The 20,724-nt window shown below is 41.5% G+C and overlaps 2 protein-coding genes across 4 annotated transcripts in view; one reads left to right on the top strand and one right to left on the bottom strand.

Moving 5' to 3' along the window:
* EFHB (EF-hand domain family member B) overlaps nt 1-3,906 on the bottom strand; it is a 58,361-nt gene extending 54,455 nt beyond the window's left edge. The window contains exon 1 of the mRNA XM_032631176.1: nt 2,986-3,906. Within this exon, the coding sequence (XP_032487067.1) occupies nt 2,986-3,906 (921 nt within the window). The remainder of the gene's footprint in view (nt 1-2,985) is intronic.
* Nucleotides 3,907-9,533: 5,627 nt separating this feature from the next.
* RAB5A (RAB5A, member RAS oncogene family) overlaps nt 9,534-20,724 on the top strand; it is a 38,726-nt gene continuing 27,535 nt past the window's right edge. The window contains exons 1-2 of one of the 3 annotated variants that reach the window (XM_032630651.1): nt 9,534-9,970; nt 13,020-13,275. In XM_032630651.1, coding sequence (XP_032486542.1) covers nt 13,113-13,275 — 163 coding nt within the window. In that variant the 5' untranslated portion in view covers nt 9,534-9,970; nt 13,020-13,112. Of the gene's footprint in view, nt 9,971-10,338; nt 10,430-13,019; nt 13,276-20,724 lie in introns of those variants that run through there. The other 2 variants (XM_032630649.1, XM_032630650.1) reach the window with 2 other exon arrangements.

The raw sequence follows: 20,724 nt of genomic DNA, 5'->3' as shown, positions 1-20,724 counted from the left end.
CACCTGGAGGGGTGGGATAGGGAGGGTGGGAGGGAGGGAGATGCAGGAGGGAGGAGATATGGGAACATATGTATATGTATAACTGATTCACTTTGTTATAAAGCAGAAACTAACACACCATTGTAAAGCAATTATACTCCAATAAAGATGTAAAAAAAAAAAGGAAGCATATATGGGCTTAAAGAAATATTGCTTTTATCACTAAAATATCTTTTAATTTCTCTGTAATAACACTGAAAAATTTATTAAATAATAGTAAGTGAAAAGTCAAGACAATTTTTATGCTTGCTGTAACAACTACATAAAAATGATTAGGAGAAAAGTGTCATGGGAAGTATAGTACAGTCTAGAACTCAGACTCTTAAATTGGATGTGGTGACTTCAAATCCTGGGGCTACTACTTCTTAGCTGTAAGACTTTGGCCAAATTATTTAAGTTTCCTCAGTTTCCTCACCGGTAAAAAGTTAATACCTGCAAAGCTCCATGGGTAGCGATGTTGATATAGTAAAGCCACTGATAACAATTAATGTGAGGGCAGCAAAGTGCCAGTAGGCATAGTGTTAGGGTGATAAGATTATTGTGTTTTCATTCCTGTTTTCTAAATTTTCCATGTTATTATCTTTGTTTTATAGTGAAAGTAGATAATTTAATATTTAAAAAATTATTTTAAAAGGAACCTTGTTTCTAATCTAGGCTAATCTCTCCTCTGGCCTGTGATCCTGCTTCCACTCCCTCCTGCTTATCTGGGGTCTGGTTCCACCCATTATCTCGTTTGTGTTATCTCAAACTCCCCTACTGATTCACTAGATAAATAAAATTATTCCTAAATGGAATCTTTACTCTGTTCTCTTCACTGTCACACTTCTTAGGGGGAAAAAAAAGTTACAATAGTTTTCTCCAATTCTAATTTCACTCTTCAGTATATTGGAATCTGCATTCTCACTATGTTGCTAATTCCCTTAATGCCCAAAGCTAAGTCATCTTTATTCTATTTACCCTATCGGAGACGTTTTAACACTGCTGGTCACTTTCTCCTTGAAGCTCTCTTCCCTATCCTCTCACATTTTTTTTTTTTTTCCCTCTCACATTTAGAAAGGAGGACGTGAGAGGTAGCAGGAAGCAGAGGTTTTAGAACTGCCTGTATTGGAAACCGGAAGCTGGTTTCTGCTTGTACGTGAGATCAGGTCTGAAGCCATAGACCCAGAGACTGCAGAACCGATCCAGAAAGGAGAAGCAGGTATGGTCAAGTGAGAAGAGAGTGGCTGGGGAAATCCAATAACGGAACCAGAAAGCAAAGTGGGTCAAAGACAAAAGAACACCCTGACTCCCAAGGGGAACAAAAGTCTGCAGATGCCAAAAAAAAAGTTCTGCAGAATCCCTGTGACCACTTCAGCAGAATTGTGTTCTCTAATGTCTCCTTTACTCCCAGAATACTTTAAGGATGCTCCCTTTATGTTGCTCAACACCACCCTCTCAGACTCACCTCTTTCTTCTCTGACTGTTTTTTCTCCCACTTAATCATCCAGCCTTCCTTCCATTTACCAAACATATATTTACTGAATGACCAGTATAAGCTGGACATCATGATATGCCATGAAGCTACATGATAAATAAGAGAAAATCCTTGTCCTCAAGAACTCACCTAGTTGACATTTCTTTCTCTGATCATCTCATGTGTTTCCCAAAGTAAGATCTTGCCTAGACCTTCTTTGTCCCATTTCCACCCATGGCTCCAACTGTCTGCCTGGCTTTTTCATCTGATACCCTGTAAATAACTGAAACTCAGGATGGCCAACACCAGATATTCATGTGTCACCAAACCAGAAGATGTCTCATTATCAAACTAGAAACTCCTAAGTCATCCATCAACTTCCCTCTCTTTCACCACATAGATCCACAACTGGATGGCAGTTCTTAACAATACCATCTCCTAAAAGGTTCTCAGAACTGCTCTCTCCTCTCCAATTCTTTCCAACTCTACGTTAATTTCAGGCCATCATTACCTTGAAATAGCCTTCTAACTTTTTCCTGTCATCCAATATCTTCCCCTTGCAGTCCACCATTATTATTGATATCAGAATTATCTTTCCAAAAGGCAAATTTTATTCATTTCTTCCCTCATGAAGATCCACCATTGCTTCTGTACCCATACGTTTTACCCCTGCATTCGGGACCTTTAGATTTCTTCTTCATCTCTTACCACCATGCTGGCTAAACAGAATTGCTTATACCTCCCAACACAAGAAGCTTTGGTCATACTCCATGCCATTCTTTGCCCAAGATGCTCCAACCGTTTCCATCTGACAATTACTGACACCTTTCTAAATTAGCTGAAATATTACTTGCTCTGTAAAGCCTTTCCTATCTCCTCCAAAACAATTGTCCAAACTCTCCATTGCGCTTCATATTTAGAGTGTACTTCTATGAAGGAAGAATTTGTTTTCTATGCATTCAGACATCTATATAATATTTGTTTAGTTATTGCCTCCAACATTGGAGTGAGAGCCTAAACCCATGGGATTAGAATCATGTGCTTCTCATTTGATAGTGCCCTGGACCCAGCATAATGACCACCACAAGTCTTTGCTGAAAGAATAAATAACTCACAGAATAATGAATAGAAAAAGCAAACTGTTTTTGAAAAAAGTACATGAATATTAGGATATAACATGTATTACAGTTGGAGGGTTGAGAAAATGCAGATTGAGGAATGAAATGTCGGTCAAAGGAGAAAGGAGGGAGAAATCAAGAGGACCCATTCGTGTGCACAGAAAACAAAGCTGACATTAGAAAAGAAGGCAGAGAGTCAGAGGAGATCGGACAGAATAACAGCTGGAAAGAGTCTCTTGGGACAAGGAATATCAGAATCTCAACAAAATCTCTGCAATTTGACTCTGCAAATCCAAACAAGTCTCACTCGTTTATCATCTTGATAGAGACATGGCTAGACATAGTTCCTACGGAAAGTACTAGGAAAAAACTTACACTTGGCCAGCAAGGCAACCGATCAAAAAATTTCCCAGAGTATATGGGTCTGATGCGATCTGGAGGTTCTACTCCTGGTTCAATGTTCTCAGTCTCCCTTTGCTCTTCAGGTTGTTGAGCCAACTGGCACTCAGAAGGTTCTATCACCAAGCCCATTTGGGGTTCTGTAGGCTTAGTTTCATCTGGATCCTCTGGTTGGGGGAACCCCATGTCCACCTCCACAGGAGGCTGCATCTCCATGCTGGGCTTCATCACCACACAGGTGGACTCCTTTTCCAGTCCCTGTCTAGGTTCCATACCCAAAGTAGTTTGCTTCCCCACTGAAGCCCCTAACTCTTCAGGGTCACCAGCCACAGGACATCTCCTGCTGCCTAGAGCCTGTGGACTTTCACACACCAGGCCCAGTGGAGACTGTGTTACCCTTCCAGGACGACACCCTGCCAGAAAACGCTCATTTTCTAAACCTGCTCTTCCTGGCAACATTCTCAGAGGACATTTTGTTTCCTGTGAGGCTGAGACCCTGCTGACTCCTAAATTACTCCCGTCCATGAAAGTCCTAGAAATATTCTGTCTTTTTAATCTTATATCAAGCCCATTGCTCGATGGATATTTTGTTTCTGGTGAAGCCATCCTCTCCTCATATTTATTACTGCATGGAGAATCTTCTTTTCCTAATCCCACTCTGAGCCCCAACTCCGTGGGAGATGTTGTTCCCATGAAGACCCTTCTCTCTCCTAAGTCATCTTTTCCTTCCCGGGTGAGTGCCACGTCCATGCTCAGGGGAGATTTCCTCTCAGATACCCTCATTCCTCCAAGGGCACTCATCTCTAAGGGGTAAGCTGCACCTGGCTCGAGGGAAGATCCCAATCCCTTGGAGCGCCCCAACCCTTTGGGGGACCCCACTCTTACGAAAGAGCACATCTCCACTCAGACTTCCTGCCCACTGCTTCCTGCCCGCCACTTCACACCTAGCAGAATTCCCTGGGGAAAAGATGATGGAGGTCTGTTTACCCAGTTACCAGGGAAACGGGGGCGGGGCTTGGAGCGCAGCTCTTTCCAGGGCAGGACCCCACCCATCTCTCTCCCTCTTTCTCCTCTCCCCCACTCTCTCCTCTTTCTCTCTCCCTCATTCCCCCTATTCTCCCTTATTCTTTCTCTCTTTTTTCCCCCTTCTTTAGTAGATTTGGAGGGCAGGAGAACTTGAAGGATGTGGTCTTGGGCTCCAGATCAAATGACCCCAAACTTCTCTTTGGTTTCCCAAGCAACGCAGTCCCGTTAGGATGGGTTCAGCCAGGGGCCTACTCCTGGCCACGGGCCTATTAATTTTACTGGCGATCAGAGAATAAATAACCCTCTTTCTGGTGGTGACCACCAATTTTAGATCCTTCCTTGTGAAAGTACATGCACACTGCATGTAGTTCTTTCAGCGCTTAAGACATTCTTTAAAAATTCTGTAAAGTTACTATATTTGTCAGCTGTGGTAAGGAACATCTTAAAGTCTTTGAAAACACACTCCAATAAATAGGCTTTAAATAGCATTTCAAGTAAATATATTAAAATTTGAAATGCGTTACACAATAATGCATATTGACTTTTTTAAATAATGTGGCGAACTCAAAATTAAGTACGGGATTTTTTTTAAACTCAAGTTTTAATGAATACGTATTTGGTGAATATTTGTCATGTTCTACATATACAGGGGATACAGAACACCTCGCTTAGAATTTGAATGAAATTTATGAGATTCCACTTTTTTAAGAAAGCCTCATGAAAAACTTGCAGAATCCAAATTTTTTTTTTTTTTTTTTTGCTGTACGCGGCCTCTCACTGTTGTGGCCTCTCCCGTTGCGGAGCACAGGCTCCGGACGCGCAGGCTCAGCAGCCATGGCTCACGGGCCCAGCCGCTCCGCGGCATGTGGGATCCTCCCGGACCGGGGCACGAACCCGTGTCCCCTGCATCGGCAGGCGGACTCTCAACCACTGTGCCACCAGGGAAGCCCTCAAATTTTTTTAAAAAGTGGTTAAGGGATACTATTTTACATTTGTAAAAACAGTGTACTGTAATTTTCTAGATAGCTAGTATACATATTCTTCTCCCCCTAAGCAATTTAAATGACTTGATTGTGTGTAAATCAAGGTATGTCTGTATAAGTGTTCATTCGATTCTTTTGTTTACAACTATCTACAGTACTGAGTCCTCATTTTGTGTCAGTTCTGGGAATACAATGGACTAAGCCAATCCCTACCTCATAGAATTTATATTCTAGTAGGGATAGATAACCATCAAGTAAAGCAATAAATAAGATCATTTCACATGATGAGTGATGAGTACCATGAAGGAAACAGAACACTTTGATATGGAGGGAAGCTACTTTAGAATTGATGGGCTTAGAAATCCCTTAGGTATGTGACATTGAGCTGAGGCTTTCATGATGCCCTACAAAGACACTAGCTTTTAAACCTGAATAGCTCAAGTTTCCATAGCCTTTTTCTCACTGCCTTGCCACCATGCCTACAATTCCTTATGCCAGAATTACCTTTTGGTTTGTCTCCAGACAGTCCCATTTAAAAGTGAATGTTACCATTCATTACCATCTATGCAGAGTCGTTCTTCAACTACACAATGGAAAGATTTCCTGGAGGAGAAGATAGAAGACACGGAGTGTTGTGGGTGATTGAGAGATGCAAGGTGCTGGGAATTCCTGAGTCGGTGTTTAGAGATTTGAGGGCAAAGGCAGCACTAAGGGCAGTGTTCAGTTCTGCATGACTTTATTTAGGCTCTATCCATTTTGCAGCTTCCTTAAGAAATCTTACCACCTAGTAGTTAAACAGGAGAGAAGGGGTCAGGGCACAACCTTTAAAAGAATAACATAGCCCGAGGACACGACATAAACAGATTAGAGCCAAATAGGTCCAAGATGGTGGACAAGTCGACTTCCACTAGACCTAGAGCCTCAGTATATGATCATTGTAACACATCAGCAAGCTGATGGCACACCCACAGGCGCCATGACAGTTCCAAGACCAACCATAAAGGTCAAAAAGTGGGCGGTGGCCCCATTCCTAGAAATCCCCACCCCTTCCCCAAAATAGCTGGAATACTCCTCCCACTCTTTAGCCTATGAAATTACCCACCCCTATAAAAACTGACAACCCCCCTACCCTGGTGCTCTTCTCACCTTCTGAGATGGCCCACACTCTGTCTATGGAGTGTGTTTCTCTCTAAATAAATCCACTTCTTACCTATCACTTCGTCTCTCACTGAATTCTTTCTGCGATGAGACATCAAGAACATGAGCTTCATTAAGTCCTGAGGCTAGGTGTGATCTCCGTTAAAAGACCATGGGTTCAAGTCCCAATCTGGGTTTTGGCTGGGTTTGGATCCCGGCCTGTGGGTTCAAGTCCCACTCCAAGTTACACGGTTTCAGTAGGATCTCCCATTTGCTACTAGAATGTATCCAATTATCAGTCCTCTTCAGTCATCCAGAGTTAGGGGGAAAAAAACACAGGCCTATTGTGAGTGGCAGTACAAGAGCAAAGCTTTACTGTGGCATTTCCATCTCTCCAAAATTACTACTGGATCTTAGAGGTACCAGCCACTGGAGCAGAACTCCCCAGGCAAACATTATGACTAAACTATAAAATACTGTGGAATATATTCATGAATACAGAGAATTGGAGTTTTTTGGCCTTGCCTCACAGCTTGCAGGATCTTAGTTCCCCGACCATTGAACCCAGGCCCCAGCAATGAAAGCACTGCTAACCTCTGGAAAGCCAGGAATTCCCTCACGAAGGAAGTGAATTAAAAGACAAAATTGGTAGAAAGTCGGACTCCCCTGCTGGTCCAGTGGGTAAGACTCTGCTCTGCGCTCCCAACGCAGAGAGCCCGGTTTCGACCTCTGGTCGGGGAACTAGATCCTGCATGCATGCCACAACTAAGAAATCTGCATGCCTCAACAAAGATCCTGTGTGCCTCACCTAAGACGCGGCACAGCCAAAATAAATAAATAAGTAAATATTTTAAAAATTGGTAGAAAGAAATGAATGAGGAAGCAATACCCTAGAACAATGATGGGGAGTTCCTAACAATGTATACATTTCAGCATCCAGGTGTTATTTGTGAGGACTTAAGTCAAATGTTCACCATTCTAAATGTAATTAAGCTTGGGAATTCCCTGGTGGTTCAGTAGTTAGTGACTCAGTGCTTGCACTGAGGAAGGCGGGGTTTGATCCCTGGTCAGGGAACTAAGATTGCACAAGCTGCATGGTGTGGCAAAAAAAAAAAAAAAAAAAAAAAAAAATGCAATTAAGCTCACAAATTTTGGGGAGTCCCTATGATATCAATCAAAGTTCCTCTGAAAGGAAGTTAAATCATGAATAAATTATGGTCCTGGTCCTTAAGAACTTTAAAATCCTGATGGGAATGAAAGCCTGAGGAGGAAAGTCTAGGCGGGTACTCTCTAACTGTAAAATAAGGCAGATACATATTAGAACTATTACAGACAGTAAAGTATCATGAAACTACAGGAAAAAGATCACTAAATCCAGTAGAAGTAGCCTCAGATGCCATCCAGAGGAGTTGGCATCCTGGCCAAGGTGAGACCTGCAGTGATGAGAGGCAGTGGTATTCCAAGGTGCAGAGAACAAAGTGATCAAAGATGCCAAGATGGAAACACACAGGCGACACTCTGGGAACACAGAGTAGACTGGTATGATTAGGTCACAAGGCAAGAGTTTGGGGAGAGGGAGGCTTTAGAAACAGAATGAAAGAAACATGGGTTGGGACCAGAGTTGAAGAACTTTGTACTCTATTTAGCAATTGCATATTTTTGAGTAGGAGAGTGACTGGCCAAAGTGTAAAGAATGGGTTGAAAAGGCAGGAGTGTGCATTAATTTCAGCTTGTACAAATACTACCATGGCCCAGGCTTTGGGATTAGAGCTTAGATTTGGGATTAGAGAATTTTGGGTGACAGAATGGGACAACGAAGAGCTGAAGATGATTCTGCTCTTTCAAGTCTAGGTGACTGGGAGGCTGTTAATACCAGTCGCCAAGCAGAAGCACGTTTGGGATGGAATAGGTTTGGTTTGGGGCATACTGTTGACATGCCAAAACTGATATGACATATCCTATTTCCTGATTATTCCTGGGATTGTCCGAGAGGTATCACCATGACTAACATACCATATTGGAACCACCCCTTGGGATAAAGTGCCACAGACACCGTTTGCACATGACACATAATGTTCTTGGGGTAACTGGGAGGTTGATCTGAAAGGCTGGCTGTTCAAGGGTTCAAATCACCTTCTTTGCAAAATATTGACTGAGCACCGACAGGATACCTTAGGCCAAGTACACATCTAGACGATCAATACTGACGGCCACACGGCAGGGCTATAAATAGTAAACAGCAAACTGAAAAAGCAACCCTCATCCTGAGGAAAAATCGATTTAACATTCTCCCAAATTCCGAAAGGAATTTTGTTTTGTTTTGTTTCAGATGCCCAGCCAGGGACTGTTGTGTGAGATGGAGCCAAAACAGCTTGCCTTAAGTAGGTCTGCAATGGAGGCTAATGAATGTCTTGGGTTCTTTTACTGGAACTGTGCTTAAGAACTCAGATTCTGGAGCCAGCCTGCAGGTTAGAACACAATTTCATCACGTACTCCGCGGTGATTTTGGACAAGTTACACAATCTCTGTGCCTCAAATTCTTTACCTGTAAAACAGGCACGGCACATTCGTGAATACCACAGCCACGACTGAAGACTCCCGGCTGCCAGCCGCTGTGCTAGACAGCGGCGAGGACCACTTTGGGTAGGTAATATTCCAATGTAGAGGGAGGCGGACGATAGAGCTAGTTTCAGAGCGAGAGCCTCATAGCGTAGGAAGAAAATGGGATAATTCCTGTAAAGCGTTTAGTGCAGTAAACCGCGACGGGAAATTCTTTATAAAAGCTACCTATTATTTTATAACTTGCCCCTTCGCACCCAAAACAGGTAGGCTCTCAAGAAAAGCAAGTTGTTATTGAAAACGTCCCCGCCTAAAGACAACTTTCGGGGGTCGGGGGAGGATCGCATCCTCCTCCCTGGAGTCAACGCCCCTTACCTATCCACCCATCCCTAGGGACGTGTTCGAAGGCTCTCTTGTGCTAGAAAAGCCCCCACAGAAAAGCCCCTGAGCCGAGCTGGCATTGTTGGGGTGTTGCAGAGGTAGGGGAAGGGGAACTGGCAGCTAATATTCACAGAGAAAACTTCGCCGCCCCACACCGCCTGGGAGTAACAAACCCAAGCTCTCCTGGGCTCCCCCTAGAGCAGGCCGGCCAAGGAGTGCCCCCGCCCCGTCCCCGCCCTCGGCCATGGGGAGCCACCGACCGCCGCCCAGATAACAATGGCGCCGACGGGGGCGGGGCCGCGCGCGCCCCGGGGAAGCGGGTAAGGGGAGGCGGCCCGCGGCCGTAGCCGACCCCGCGGCTCGCTGGGGTCACGTGACGCGGCCGCCCCGCCCCGCGGCCCAGCCCGGACTCTTAAGGCTCTGAGAGGGGGCGGGGGAGCGGATGGAACGGGCGGACGGGGAACGACCGGAAGTGACGAAGGGGCGTAGTCCGCGACGTGCGGCGACGTGGCGGCGAGGCCGGCGCCGGGCGGCGGAAGTGGCTACCGCGCTGGGACTGGAGTGTTTGTGTTTTGGTTAGCGAAGGAGCCGGCGGCCGGCCTGAGGGGAGGAGGGAGGAGGAGGAAGATTTAGTGGGAACTCGAGCGCCGGCGGCGGCGGAGGAGGAGAAAGCAAAGAGGAAGGCGGAGCGGCGAGAGGCGGAGACGGAGACCGACGGGGGCGGCACCGCGGCACGAGCCCCGCACCGTCCAGTCTGAGGGGAGCGGCGAGACGAGGAGACGCGCCACCACCGCCGCCTCAGCCTCCTCTCGGGCTCCGCCTGGGACCTGCAGCCGGAAGCTTCGGCGCCGCGGCCCCGCGAGCTGCGGACTCAGGTAACCGAGCCGGCCCTCCGCCTGCGCGGAGCGGGTCGGGACCCCGGGTGGTCCGCGGGCCCTGCCGGCGCGGAGTCCTCCGCCCTTCCCTCTCGCGCGTCGGGGCCCGAGACTGGAGATGGGCCGAACCCGGCGTCTCGACCCGCCGGCCCTGGTGACTCATCCTTCGAGGGGCTCCGGAGGCCAGGATTTGGGGACCGGCCGAGGGAGCGACGGGTGTCACCCTGTTCCCTTCTCAAGATGGCGCCGCGCGAGAGGGCCGGAGGCCGCGGTTCCGCCTGCTCCGTCCTGGCAGCCCGGAGTTGGGGGGGGTGGTCTCCGGCCAGAAGCAGGCCGGATGCCGGGGAGGAGGATGGGAGAGACGGCCCAGGGGCCTGGCGGAGCCTGCCTGCTCGGGCGATCGGAGCTGGGTGTCAGTTGCTCAGGTGCTCTCGGAGGAGGAACTGGGGCTTCCAGCAGGTGTGAATTTGGGGAGCTCCGCCTACCCCCCGACTCCCTGAGCCGGGTAATGGAGGGAGGAGGCGGCTCGGGAAGCCGGGCTGTCTAGGGACTCTTGTCTCATCGTTGGAAGGTGGTGAACCGCAGCCTTAAACAACTCGGCACAACTAGGTCGCTGAACACACTCAGTGGGTAGAGCCCTTTAAACGTGCTCTGTTGTTCGCCTCCCTGGAAGCTGGTTATCCTCCTGAGACTCAGACTTTTTCAAGCTCTGAACGTCATAATTCACATATTTGGTTTTTGTTTTTTGCTGAAGTGGTGCCTAAGTGTCCAGTCAATTGCCTTTCACATAACTAGTAGGGAAAAAACCCACATGGACACCACTGCAGTAATTCAGGACAGCTCAGAAACTTTATTCTTAGTGTAAAATGGGGATAATAAAAAGAGCTCGTAGGGTTGCTGTGAGCCTAATTCATAGGATGGTGCTTGGCACAAAATAAGTACCCAGAAATGTAAGCTGCTGTTAGTTTTCATCAAAGAGCACCCAGGAGGACTTTAATTCTAGAATGCCAGGTGTTTTCAAAAGATTTAAAATGTACTTTGTGCAAAATCTTGTGCTTTTGTGAAACAAAAGTTTAAGTAGTGAATGCAGCTATTACAAAATGTAACTTTTAACCTTAATGTTATGCTAACTGTATATTTATAATTAGATTTAGTTATGTTTTGTTTGAGATCCTTGGAGGGAACTATAATGCAAGGCTTTAAACCTTAAAAGACAAAGCTAAATCATAATCTTTTTTAATGGGCATCTGATGTTTTCCGTGCAGTTTTGGGAGGAGGACTGTGGAAATTCGGAGCATGTTGTCCTTGATGAGTAATTCAGTTTGCTGTTTTGTAGGTAATCAGACAGCTGGGAAGTGTTTTAGTTGCTATCGTATGTACTATCTGAAGGTGTGTTGGTGCATTTTCAGTCTACCTGACTTTCTTTTGATACTTGGTCATTATTTCATCAAAGGGGCACTTTAATTGCCAATTTTAAATCCCTGCTGTGTGTTGACCACTGTATTAGAAACTTTTTACATATATAGCCTCTTGTTTACTTCCCACAGCAGTTATGAAAGTTAGGTATAATGGAAATAGAGGCTTTGAAATGAAAGCACTTGCTCCAGCAGAAATTGGTATAGCTAGCCAGGATTAGATCCCCAAATCTGATATGTTTTTGGGGTGGTAGGAGGGTGGATGTGGGGTTGGAGCATTTTTTTATTACAGAAAAATTTTTAAATGTACAGAAGTAGGAAGAATAGTATAATGAACCCATCACCCTAGCTTCAGTTATTTTATGGCCAGTCTTGTTTTATTTACGCCCCCATTGTTTGGAAGCAACTCAGACCTATTATTTCATTTGTCATCATTTCAATACGTATTACTAAAAGGTAAGGACTCTTCAAAGCTGCTGTTTAGGTAAGGCAGAGGTAATTTTATTGCCATGAATGTAAGGTCTCATGGATGTGTTTATTAATGAGTTCGTGGTCAAGAGGGATTCTTGTATAAACTAATTTCATGGGTAAGGCAAATATCTTATTAGGTACCTAAATGAAATAGAACAGTGATTTGAGAAGGGGAATCATCAGATTTAATGTTATTAGCACATGATCAGGTTTTGATTAAAGATAGAGGAAAACTATTATGATTGATTTGTGAATAGATTGGAAAAGAGTTCTTTGAAAGTTCCCTAATTCTTTGAGATTGAAAATTAGCGTTCTTAGATAATAGTAGAAGACATAGAAGTTGCCCTTCAGGCTAGTTTTTTCTAAATGTGTTAAATAGAAAGTAACGACACATTTGTTAGCTCCAGAACTACAGAAAAGTATAACTAAATAAGACACTAATTCACTCACCACATAGAGAACCACAGTTAACAGTTCCACGTCTGATGTACTTGAGCACATCAGAAAACAGTTTTAAGTCTTTTAGGCACCAGACACACCACCTACTTAATATATTTGTTGCTCCAAAACTACCGTTAAATAAACAAAAAACATGTACTGTTTAACAGAAGCCTTCAAATAATAATGGCCAACATTTATTGAGCTGTTACTGTGTTCTAAGATCTATTCTAAGAGCTTTCCACTTATTAACTTAATTTTACTCAAAACTGTTTTAACCTAAGTACTTGAGTCACCTTTCAGGTTGCCAGGGTTTGAAACTCAGTTCTGTTGAAGCTCTGTCACAGTAACTGTGTGACCTCAAGTTACTTAACCTCTCTGTGCCTGTTTTCCTCATTTTTGAGGATTGTAATAGTCAACTTTATAGGATTGTTGAGTGGCTGTGTTAAGTACTTAAAACCAGCTGGCACAAAATTGAGTCTTTGATAAAGGTTAGCTTTAAAATGTTTTAAAAGCCTTGATTACAGCATGATTTTAGGCTCAAATCTCATGCCTTTACAGTACTGACAAAGGTAGTGAATTAAACTAAATGACACTCAGTGTCTATTAGAGGTTATAATTGTCATGCAATAATGTGTTACAGGCAGAATTTACCAAAGTGATTAATAGTAGATTTGCTTTGTTTTGCTGATTTGTATACTTACTTCATTTTTTTTTTTTTACAGGTTTCTCTACCTCCAGAAAGAAAAAAATTGACACCTTGCATCCTGGAAGTTCATTTAAGAGACTGAAATTAGGGACTTCTTTCAAATTTGGACATGGCTAATAGAGGAGCAACAAGACCCAATGGGCCAAATACTGGAAATAAAATATGCCAGTTCAAATTAGTACTTCTGGGAGAGTCTGCTGTTGGCAAATCGAGCCTGGTGCTTCGTTTTGTGAAGGGCCAATTTCATGAATTTCAAGAGAGTACCATTGGGGGTAAGATTTTCTTTTATCCCTTCTTCATTTAATTGAATCATACGTTGACAAATAAGATTTTGCTGTTCTGATTGTATGATGATGGGTACTGAGTAGGTCACAGAGTGAAGAGCTGAGCAGCAGGCTCAAGCTTTATAACTTGGTTTTTGTTAAGGTAATGTTGTTTAATATTTCGATTTACTGGTTATCCCCAAGATGGTTATATGGAAGCTAAAACACAGATGCAAACATGAGTGGAATCAGTGTCCCCAAGTATAAGATTTGATTGATATCTTTCTTGATAATGATTAGAAGCTTCTTCAAGTTAATACATGTTTGTGCTGAATTATATTGGCTTTAGAATGAATAGTGAAAATAGTAAAAGTAAATAGTAAAAGAGTTAACATTAAAATTCTAATTCTAAATAACTGAGGGAAGAGAAAAAGTGAGTGATTAATGAAGAGGGGCATGAAAGGGAAATGGGACCTGGAGAGAAAGATGGAAGGAGAGGGGAAAGAGGTAGAGTAAGCACTGCTTACAGTGTTTTTGGTAAGACTGAGGCAAGGGGACGGTAAGATACAGGACAAAGAGGAGACAACTAACAGACCATTGCTGTGAATAGAAGACAAGAAATTAGATAATTGAACCTCATCAGAGAAATCCACAACTGTATATAGCAGCAGGGCAAAACAGCCTTTTTTGGGCGTCAGTTTCATCTGCCAAATGAAGCTTTTGAATTAGGTACTGTGTGGACAGCTTTAAGATTCGTGGTATTTTGCAAGGGGTGTGTAACTAAGCAGTACCATATTTTTTCCAGGTATTTTATACGTTTTAAAGTCTTACTTTTGAAATATGTAAGGCAGATACCCATTGGCATGTAGCAACTTCTTGGAGTCCGTCTTTCAGGAGCATAACTTTATGCTATGCATTGAGTATGTGTTCTCAAGTAAGTACACTTGAGAATTTTATTTGTAGTTTCAGATCCTCCCAATAAGATAAATTACAGAACTCTAGTATCTCCTGGCTTTTCCCTACGTACAAGAAATGTGGTAGATAAGTGGTATTTCCACTTCAGTAGACTCAGCAGTATAACAGTGATTGTCAGCCCCCTCCATTTGTATATCATGTTACAGTGTGATCCCATTTTAGTATTTTATGGTTTTTATAATGGATGAGCATCAAAAGTATAGTCCATACCATGCAGCTTTTATTTTGATTCAGAAATCTTGGTATTTTAAAAAACTTTAATGAAGTGTATCACACGTTCTTTGTGGTTTCTTTGTGAATACATTTGTGTGTGTGTATACCGTTTAATAATGAAATATAAAAATATGTATACGTATGATTTAATAATGAAGTATTACCTCTCAAGCTTTAGCCTCCTCCAGAAAGCAAATTGGGCCAAAGTTAACTAGCCCACGTGGTAGGAAGAGTTTTAAAGAGTTTGAGGTTATGTCCACCCACCTTAAACTGGTGCAAAAAGTTAGTCATTATAACTGCTTTTTGGCAAGTGATTGTCAGTTGCAGCATTTTCCAAAGTACATATGCATCGTAGGCAAAATACCTGGGCCGATATGTTTGGGACTTGGCTATGTGCTAACCCTGCCCCCCTTCACAGTGCATATTAAAATAACAAAAACACTGAAGTACTGTAGTAAAGAACTTAACTCCTGGGAAATGTCGCCTAAAACTAGAACCTTGTTTTTGTTTTGGTTACTCCCAATTGTCTTCGAAATGTATTTTTTCCTAATGACATCTAAGGAAGGACATTTAAAAGAGAAATTTAACCCCTTATCAGTTCATCAACATAAATATACATATTCTCTGATATGTGTGTATGGGAGTGTGTGTGTGTATATATATATATATATATATATATATATATATATATATATAATCTCCACTTTCATTTAATACCAATTAGATTGTCTACATTTCATTAATGAAATTGTCAAAAGGTTTTCATTCTAACACATAAAACTTCCTTAATATTTTCTATGAGTACAGATTGAGCTGGCTTTTTAAACCAACTTTAGAAGGACTTTACATCCCAATTTCTATGTTAATGGTTACTGGCTGGATACCTTTCCACTATGTTGACCACATATTAATATCCTTAGGAGGTATGACAGTGCCATTATGATTACAGCTGTGAGCCCTGGTTTTTTTGTTTTTGAGAGATAACTGACATAATATTGTGTAAGTTTAAGGTGTAAGGCGTATTGGTTTAACTTGCCTACAATTGAGCACTGTTTTTTTTATGCTTTTTGCTAGCAGCTCTTCACCCTTAAGGACTAGAGTAGAATCTAAGCATTTAAGGATCTCAAGGTGTGAGCTATTTAAGGTCTATAACTCGTAGGTAATATGTCTTTTTGTTTTGGCTGATGTGTGGTAAGAGCTATCTAAAAATGAACCTGGCCAGATGTTTTACATTTCATCTGTTCTTTATTTTTCACTTAACTGTTGATGTTTAATAACATTAGTTGCAGTCTGAAGAGCTCACTTAAAATTTTAATCTCTGGTTGTGTTGTAAGGTGGAAATCATATACTGCACTCTTGAATTTGTGTATTCTAGAACCTTATATTCATCAAGAACATCAAGGTTTCTTTAGTTTATGTGGTTCTTCCTAAACACGATAGCTTGATTTAAGAATCCATGTTGTCTCACAATACCCCACACCCCTGCCCCTTGGCTCTATAGCACTCATAATGAGATAGGTAGTTAGGTGGTGGCTTTAGCGCTTTGGGGAGTTCTAGCTTATTTGTAGGGGTTTAAAGTCTGCATGACGTTTACGTTCCCATTGTTTGTCTAAGACTAGCCCATAAGATTAGCAGGGAGCATTAGGCTCAGAGGGTTGTCATCCTTCTTGCTATTTCATCTGGAGGCGCATAGCTCTTCAGTAAATACTTGTTGGATGTTTGGACTGGCCATCTTTCATTTAACACCTTGAACACCTAAAGATTTATCTTAAGTTTTAACAAGTCTTCCACGTGATTCTAGTACATGCCAAAGTTTGAGAACCCCTGCTTTCTGTGTTCTGAGGAGCCAGTATTACATTCACACTACATATTAAAGTTCTCCCACAAATGGAATAATTGCTTTTCTTTTTTTTTAAACTGTAGGATTTTTTAAAAACTTACTGTTCATCTAACTCCTCCAGTTTGAGAATTTCAGGTATTATGTACTTAGTTATATTACGTATTAACCTGTTATTTCTTTGTATGGGAACCCCTTCCTGTTAACCTGCTAGGCCTCTTTAAGAGAGCATGGCTCCTTCTCTGTTCCATCAAGGATACCCTGCCTTGTCTTTACTTACGGGAGTTAGAATATCCATAGTTTTCAGTTATCTGTACTGATGCTGCTCCCTTTTATTGCCACAAATAATCAAGGACTGGTTATACACGAAATTAAAGAAATAAGTGCCTTCTTTTTTAAGCTATTTTCAGCAGTTATTAACCCTAAGTAGAGTGTCTAAAATAATTATTTCAGGGTTGTTTTTACTGGAAGAACAAAGTTTATTCTATATTTAACATCCGTCCAGTTTCCTCTAAGGGGCTACCAGGACTTGTTTTTCTATTCAGATTCAAAAACATCTGGGGGAAAAATTATTAAAATTAAGAAAAACAAGGTTGGTTTCAAAGTTATTATTAACAGTCTCTTACCTTACCTTATCAATTTACAACCAGGACCTTCTTAAGAGTCGAGCATTGTGATTAAGAAAGGGGTGGCGAGCGGCTCTATATCCACATTGTTTGATTTAAAATTCTAGCTCCAGCACATACCACGTATCATTTGAGGCAAGTCATACCCAGCTTTATTTGCGTCTTATATGAAATGGAAATAATAGTACCTAACTTGAGGTTTTTGGTAAGGATTAAATGAAAGTGCATATACATTTCTTGGCACAATGCCTAGCATTGAGTAAAATGCTTATTAAATATTAGCTATTACCATCACCACCATTACTTTTTGCTGAGTCATTTTTATCACTGTTGATATTTTTGTTGTATTGTCATGACATGACATTATTTTAGAACCGTGACTTTTCCACCTAGTGCAGAGCATTCAATTTAGGATTTGACAGTGTTAAAGAATTTTATGTCCAGATTTTCTCCTCTTGGAAGATAAAGTTTCTTATTAAAATTTATAGGAACAAATAAGATGTAAAAAACTTTATGAGCAGGTACTTCCTAAATTTGAGCCTTTCCAAAAATGGAGTTTTTGCAGATTCCTTCAAATAAATAGCATGAACATAAACAACTAAGTTTCTATAAGTTCTGTATGGTAGATTCTTGCTTAACCCTCCCACCATTTGTTGATTTTCAAAAAAGCAGTTATTTATGTATGTTACATTAAATGCCTGCTCCCCACATCAACTAAGATATTTTGGAAGTTTTCTCAGAGAGAGAAATTACACAGTTAGATAGAATACGACATGTATGTAGATACTAAATTTGCTTCCTAAACTGAAAAATAAAAGCAGCTAGAAAATTTTAATCTGAATAACTCATGTTTTTCCTGTAGTAGTAAGCTTTCTACTATTGCCCTTCACTTGTTAGCTGTAAGAAAGACTTGTTTGTGTAATTGTAATCTGTGCATTTACTTCCTTTACCTTTTTGCATCTGCATATTGTTTTCAATTAAAAGTACTTTTGAGAAAGGATAGAAGACCTAGGGACAGACCACCAGCATATAGTTTTCAATTCATGAGAAAAATGCTTTTTGAAATGTTCATTATTCTTTCTGTTAGTGAGAGTTAAAATTTGTGGGAGTTTATCTTTTGGTTCTTATTGAAAGAATATTACCTTTCTGCATAATAATTCCTTCTAGAAAGTACATATTCAGTATTTGAGATAGGTTGTATTACTAGGAGAAATTGGTAAAGATTTGGTATTTTATATGTTTGTACCAGTTCTGACCTAAAAAATTTTAATAGTCTTAACATCAGTTATTCCCCAGTTTTCCAGTTTAAAATGTTATCATATGTGGCTACTGAAGCATTGCTGTGAATTAGGAGCCAATAAGCTTAGCTTCAATCCTGGCTTCCTTTTACAAACAGCACTGTTTAACACATTTATAAAATGAGAAGAGTAAGCTACATAAGGATTCTTTTAGGGCAGACTTTTTAAAGTGTGTACTCTCCTCCACATTAAACAATGCAATCAGTATAGTTAAACCTTTTCTTCTCTTGAAATTTATTCCACAATTTGGGATCATGAACGTCTGTTTTTGCCCTTACTTAATTCATCGATGCCCTCTGGTGTTGCTGAAGTGTTCAAAGCTGTTTGGTAGAATGATTTTGCCAGTTAGCTCTAAGTATGGTGAACTACTTCTGTTGATTCACTAATTTGCTGCTTTTATTCTGTTATTACTGGGAAATAAGATTATCAAGCTTTTCAGAAATTCATTTACGCAACAAATTTACCAAGCTCCTAGCACTGTGCTAAATATTAGAAATCAGAGTTAACCTTTCCACCTTTTGGGTCTTACACCATAGTAATCTGAGGTTACTTATATGCAGTCTTCCTTACGATGCATGCTGAATTAATTCATCATTTGGAGTTATCATTGAGAGCCTTTTGTTACCAGGCCTCTTGGTGGCAAATAGGGATGTATTAGAGTGAGAAGGGCAACAGGAGTAATTCCAGAGGCATTTGATTTTTGATCATTGGCTATTTTGATGTAAACATGAACTGCAACTACCAAATTACTAAATTCCTCAAGATGAGAGTGAAGTCACATATTGGATTTTGAAAATAAGAAATAATCCTTAGAATTTTACAAGTGTTGCAAAACAGTATTTGAGGGAAGTGCTGGTAAACAACATTCACCCTCTTTTCCAGGTAATATAGATGAGGAAGGGTAACAGCAGGATGAGGAGCAGTCATTCGTGGTTTTTTAGCCTGTTTGCAAAGCTGAAGATAGCAGTCACTCTTTGGATTCCAAAAGAAGAGATACCTTGATGATATGGGACTGTAATCACTCTAATGATCAGACACCTTCAGCGTTTCTCAGTTAAAAAAATAGTTACTTAGGGATTTCAGTGGTTCAGTGGTTAGGACTCCTGCTTCCACAGCCAGGTGGTGTGGGTTCGATCCCTAGTTGGGGAATTAAGATCCCACTTGCCATGTAGCACGGCCAATAAAAAAAAAAAAAAAGTTATTTATCCTCACATAGAACGAGAGCCAAGAGGGTTTCCACTTAGTTGATACCAATTCTATTTGAGGTGTAATATGAATGTATCTTGGACACATAGGGTCCTTTAATATTAGAGGGCTTGAACTTGAACTTAGACAATCCTAACTTTCTCATCTATTGTATTCATAAGTAATTTGTAAATTTTAGAAAAATGTGACTTCAGGGAAGTACAGGGTAATTTTAGGGTAGCTTGTAAGGTAATTTTTAAGTTAGCTACATGTCATATGATGCAGTCATAGAGCTTATACAGCATTCTCACAGTGTCATCTGGACCTTACCATAGCTATATGAGGAAATACTGATCTTATAGTTGAGGAAACTGAGGCAACAAAAGTGATTTGTCTGAGGTTTTGCAACTAAGTGACAGCTGGGATTAAAGACAGATCTTTCTGGGCTTCCCTGGTGGCGCAGTGGTTGAAAGTCCGCCTGCCGATGCAGGGGACACGGGTTCATGCCCTGGTCCAGGAAGATCCCACATGGCACAGAGCGGCTGGGCCCGTGAGCCATGGCCGCTGAGCCTTTGCGTCCAGAGCCTGTGCTCCGCAACGGGAGAGGCCACAACAGTGAGAGGCCCACGTACCGCAAAAAAAAAAAAAAAAAAAAAAAAAATGACAGATCTTCCTTCATTGCCACCTGTATTCTGGAATTGATAAAGTTTAGGGTCAGGATATGCATGACATAAGCATTCTGTTATAAAATATGTGGTACTTGGCAGGTACAGAGCCCCTTATATATCGATTTATTGATATAAGGAAAATAATGTGAAAGTATTTTTAAATAAAAATTCAAGTCACTCATGTTCCAAAGTGAGCACCACTGTGTTCATTTTTATGCCCTCCACATGTATCACATTTTTATTATTTCATTGATTTGTTCTTATAAGTCAAATCTCAAATGGTTGACGTCGAAAAGTCTCCCTCCTGTCTTCTACCCACTTAGTTCTTTTTCCCAGAGGTAGTGTTACTTTGTCCTTGCAAAGTTACTATTATATTTAAATCTGTGTATTTTCTCCTTTTTATGCAATTTGAAACATACCAGACCTACTGTAGTATACTTTTTATTTTTCACCTTAATACTGTCCCAGTTATCTACGGCTCAGAAACAAATGAACCCAAAGCTTAGTCATTTAAAACAGTTATTATCCCTTTTGTTTCTGGGGGTTGAGTGGGCTTAGGTGATTTTCTGATGTCATGGGTGGCAGTCAGTGCTGGGGCTAGAATCATCTCAACACATCTGGCAACTCATTCTGGCTATTGGTTGGGACCTCAGCTG

The sequence above is a fragment of the Phocoena sinus genome, chromosome 4, assembly GCF_008692025.1.
Source record: "Phocoena sinus isolate mPhoSin1 chromosome 4, mPhoSin1.pri, whole genome shotgun sequence".
Classification (NCBI taxonomy): domain Eukaryota; kingdom Metazoa; phylum Chordata; class Mammalia; order Artiodactyla; family Phocoenidae; genus Phocoena; species Phocoena sinus.
The sequence above is the reverse complement of the archived record's forward strand: the minus strand, read 5'-3'. Positions and strand labels throughout refer to the sequence as shown.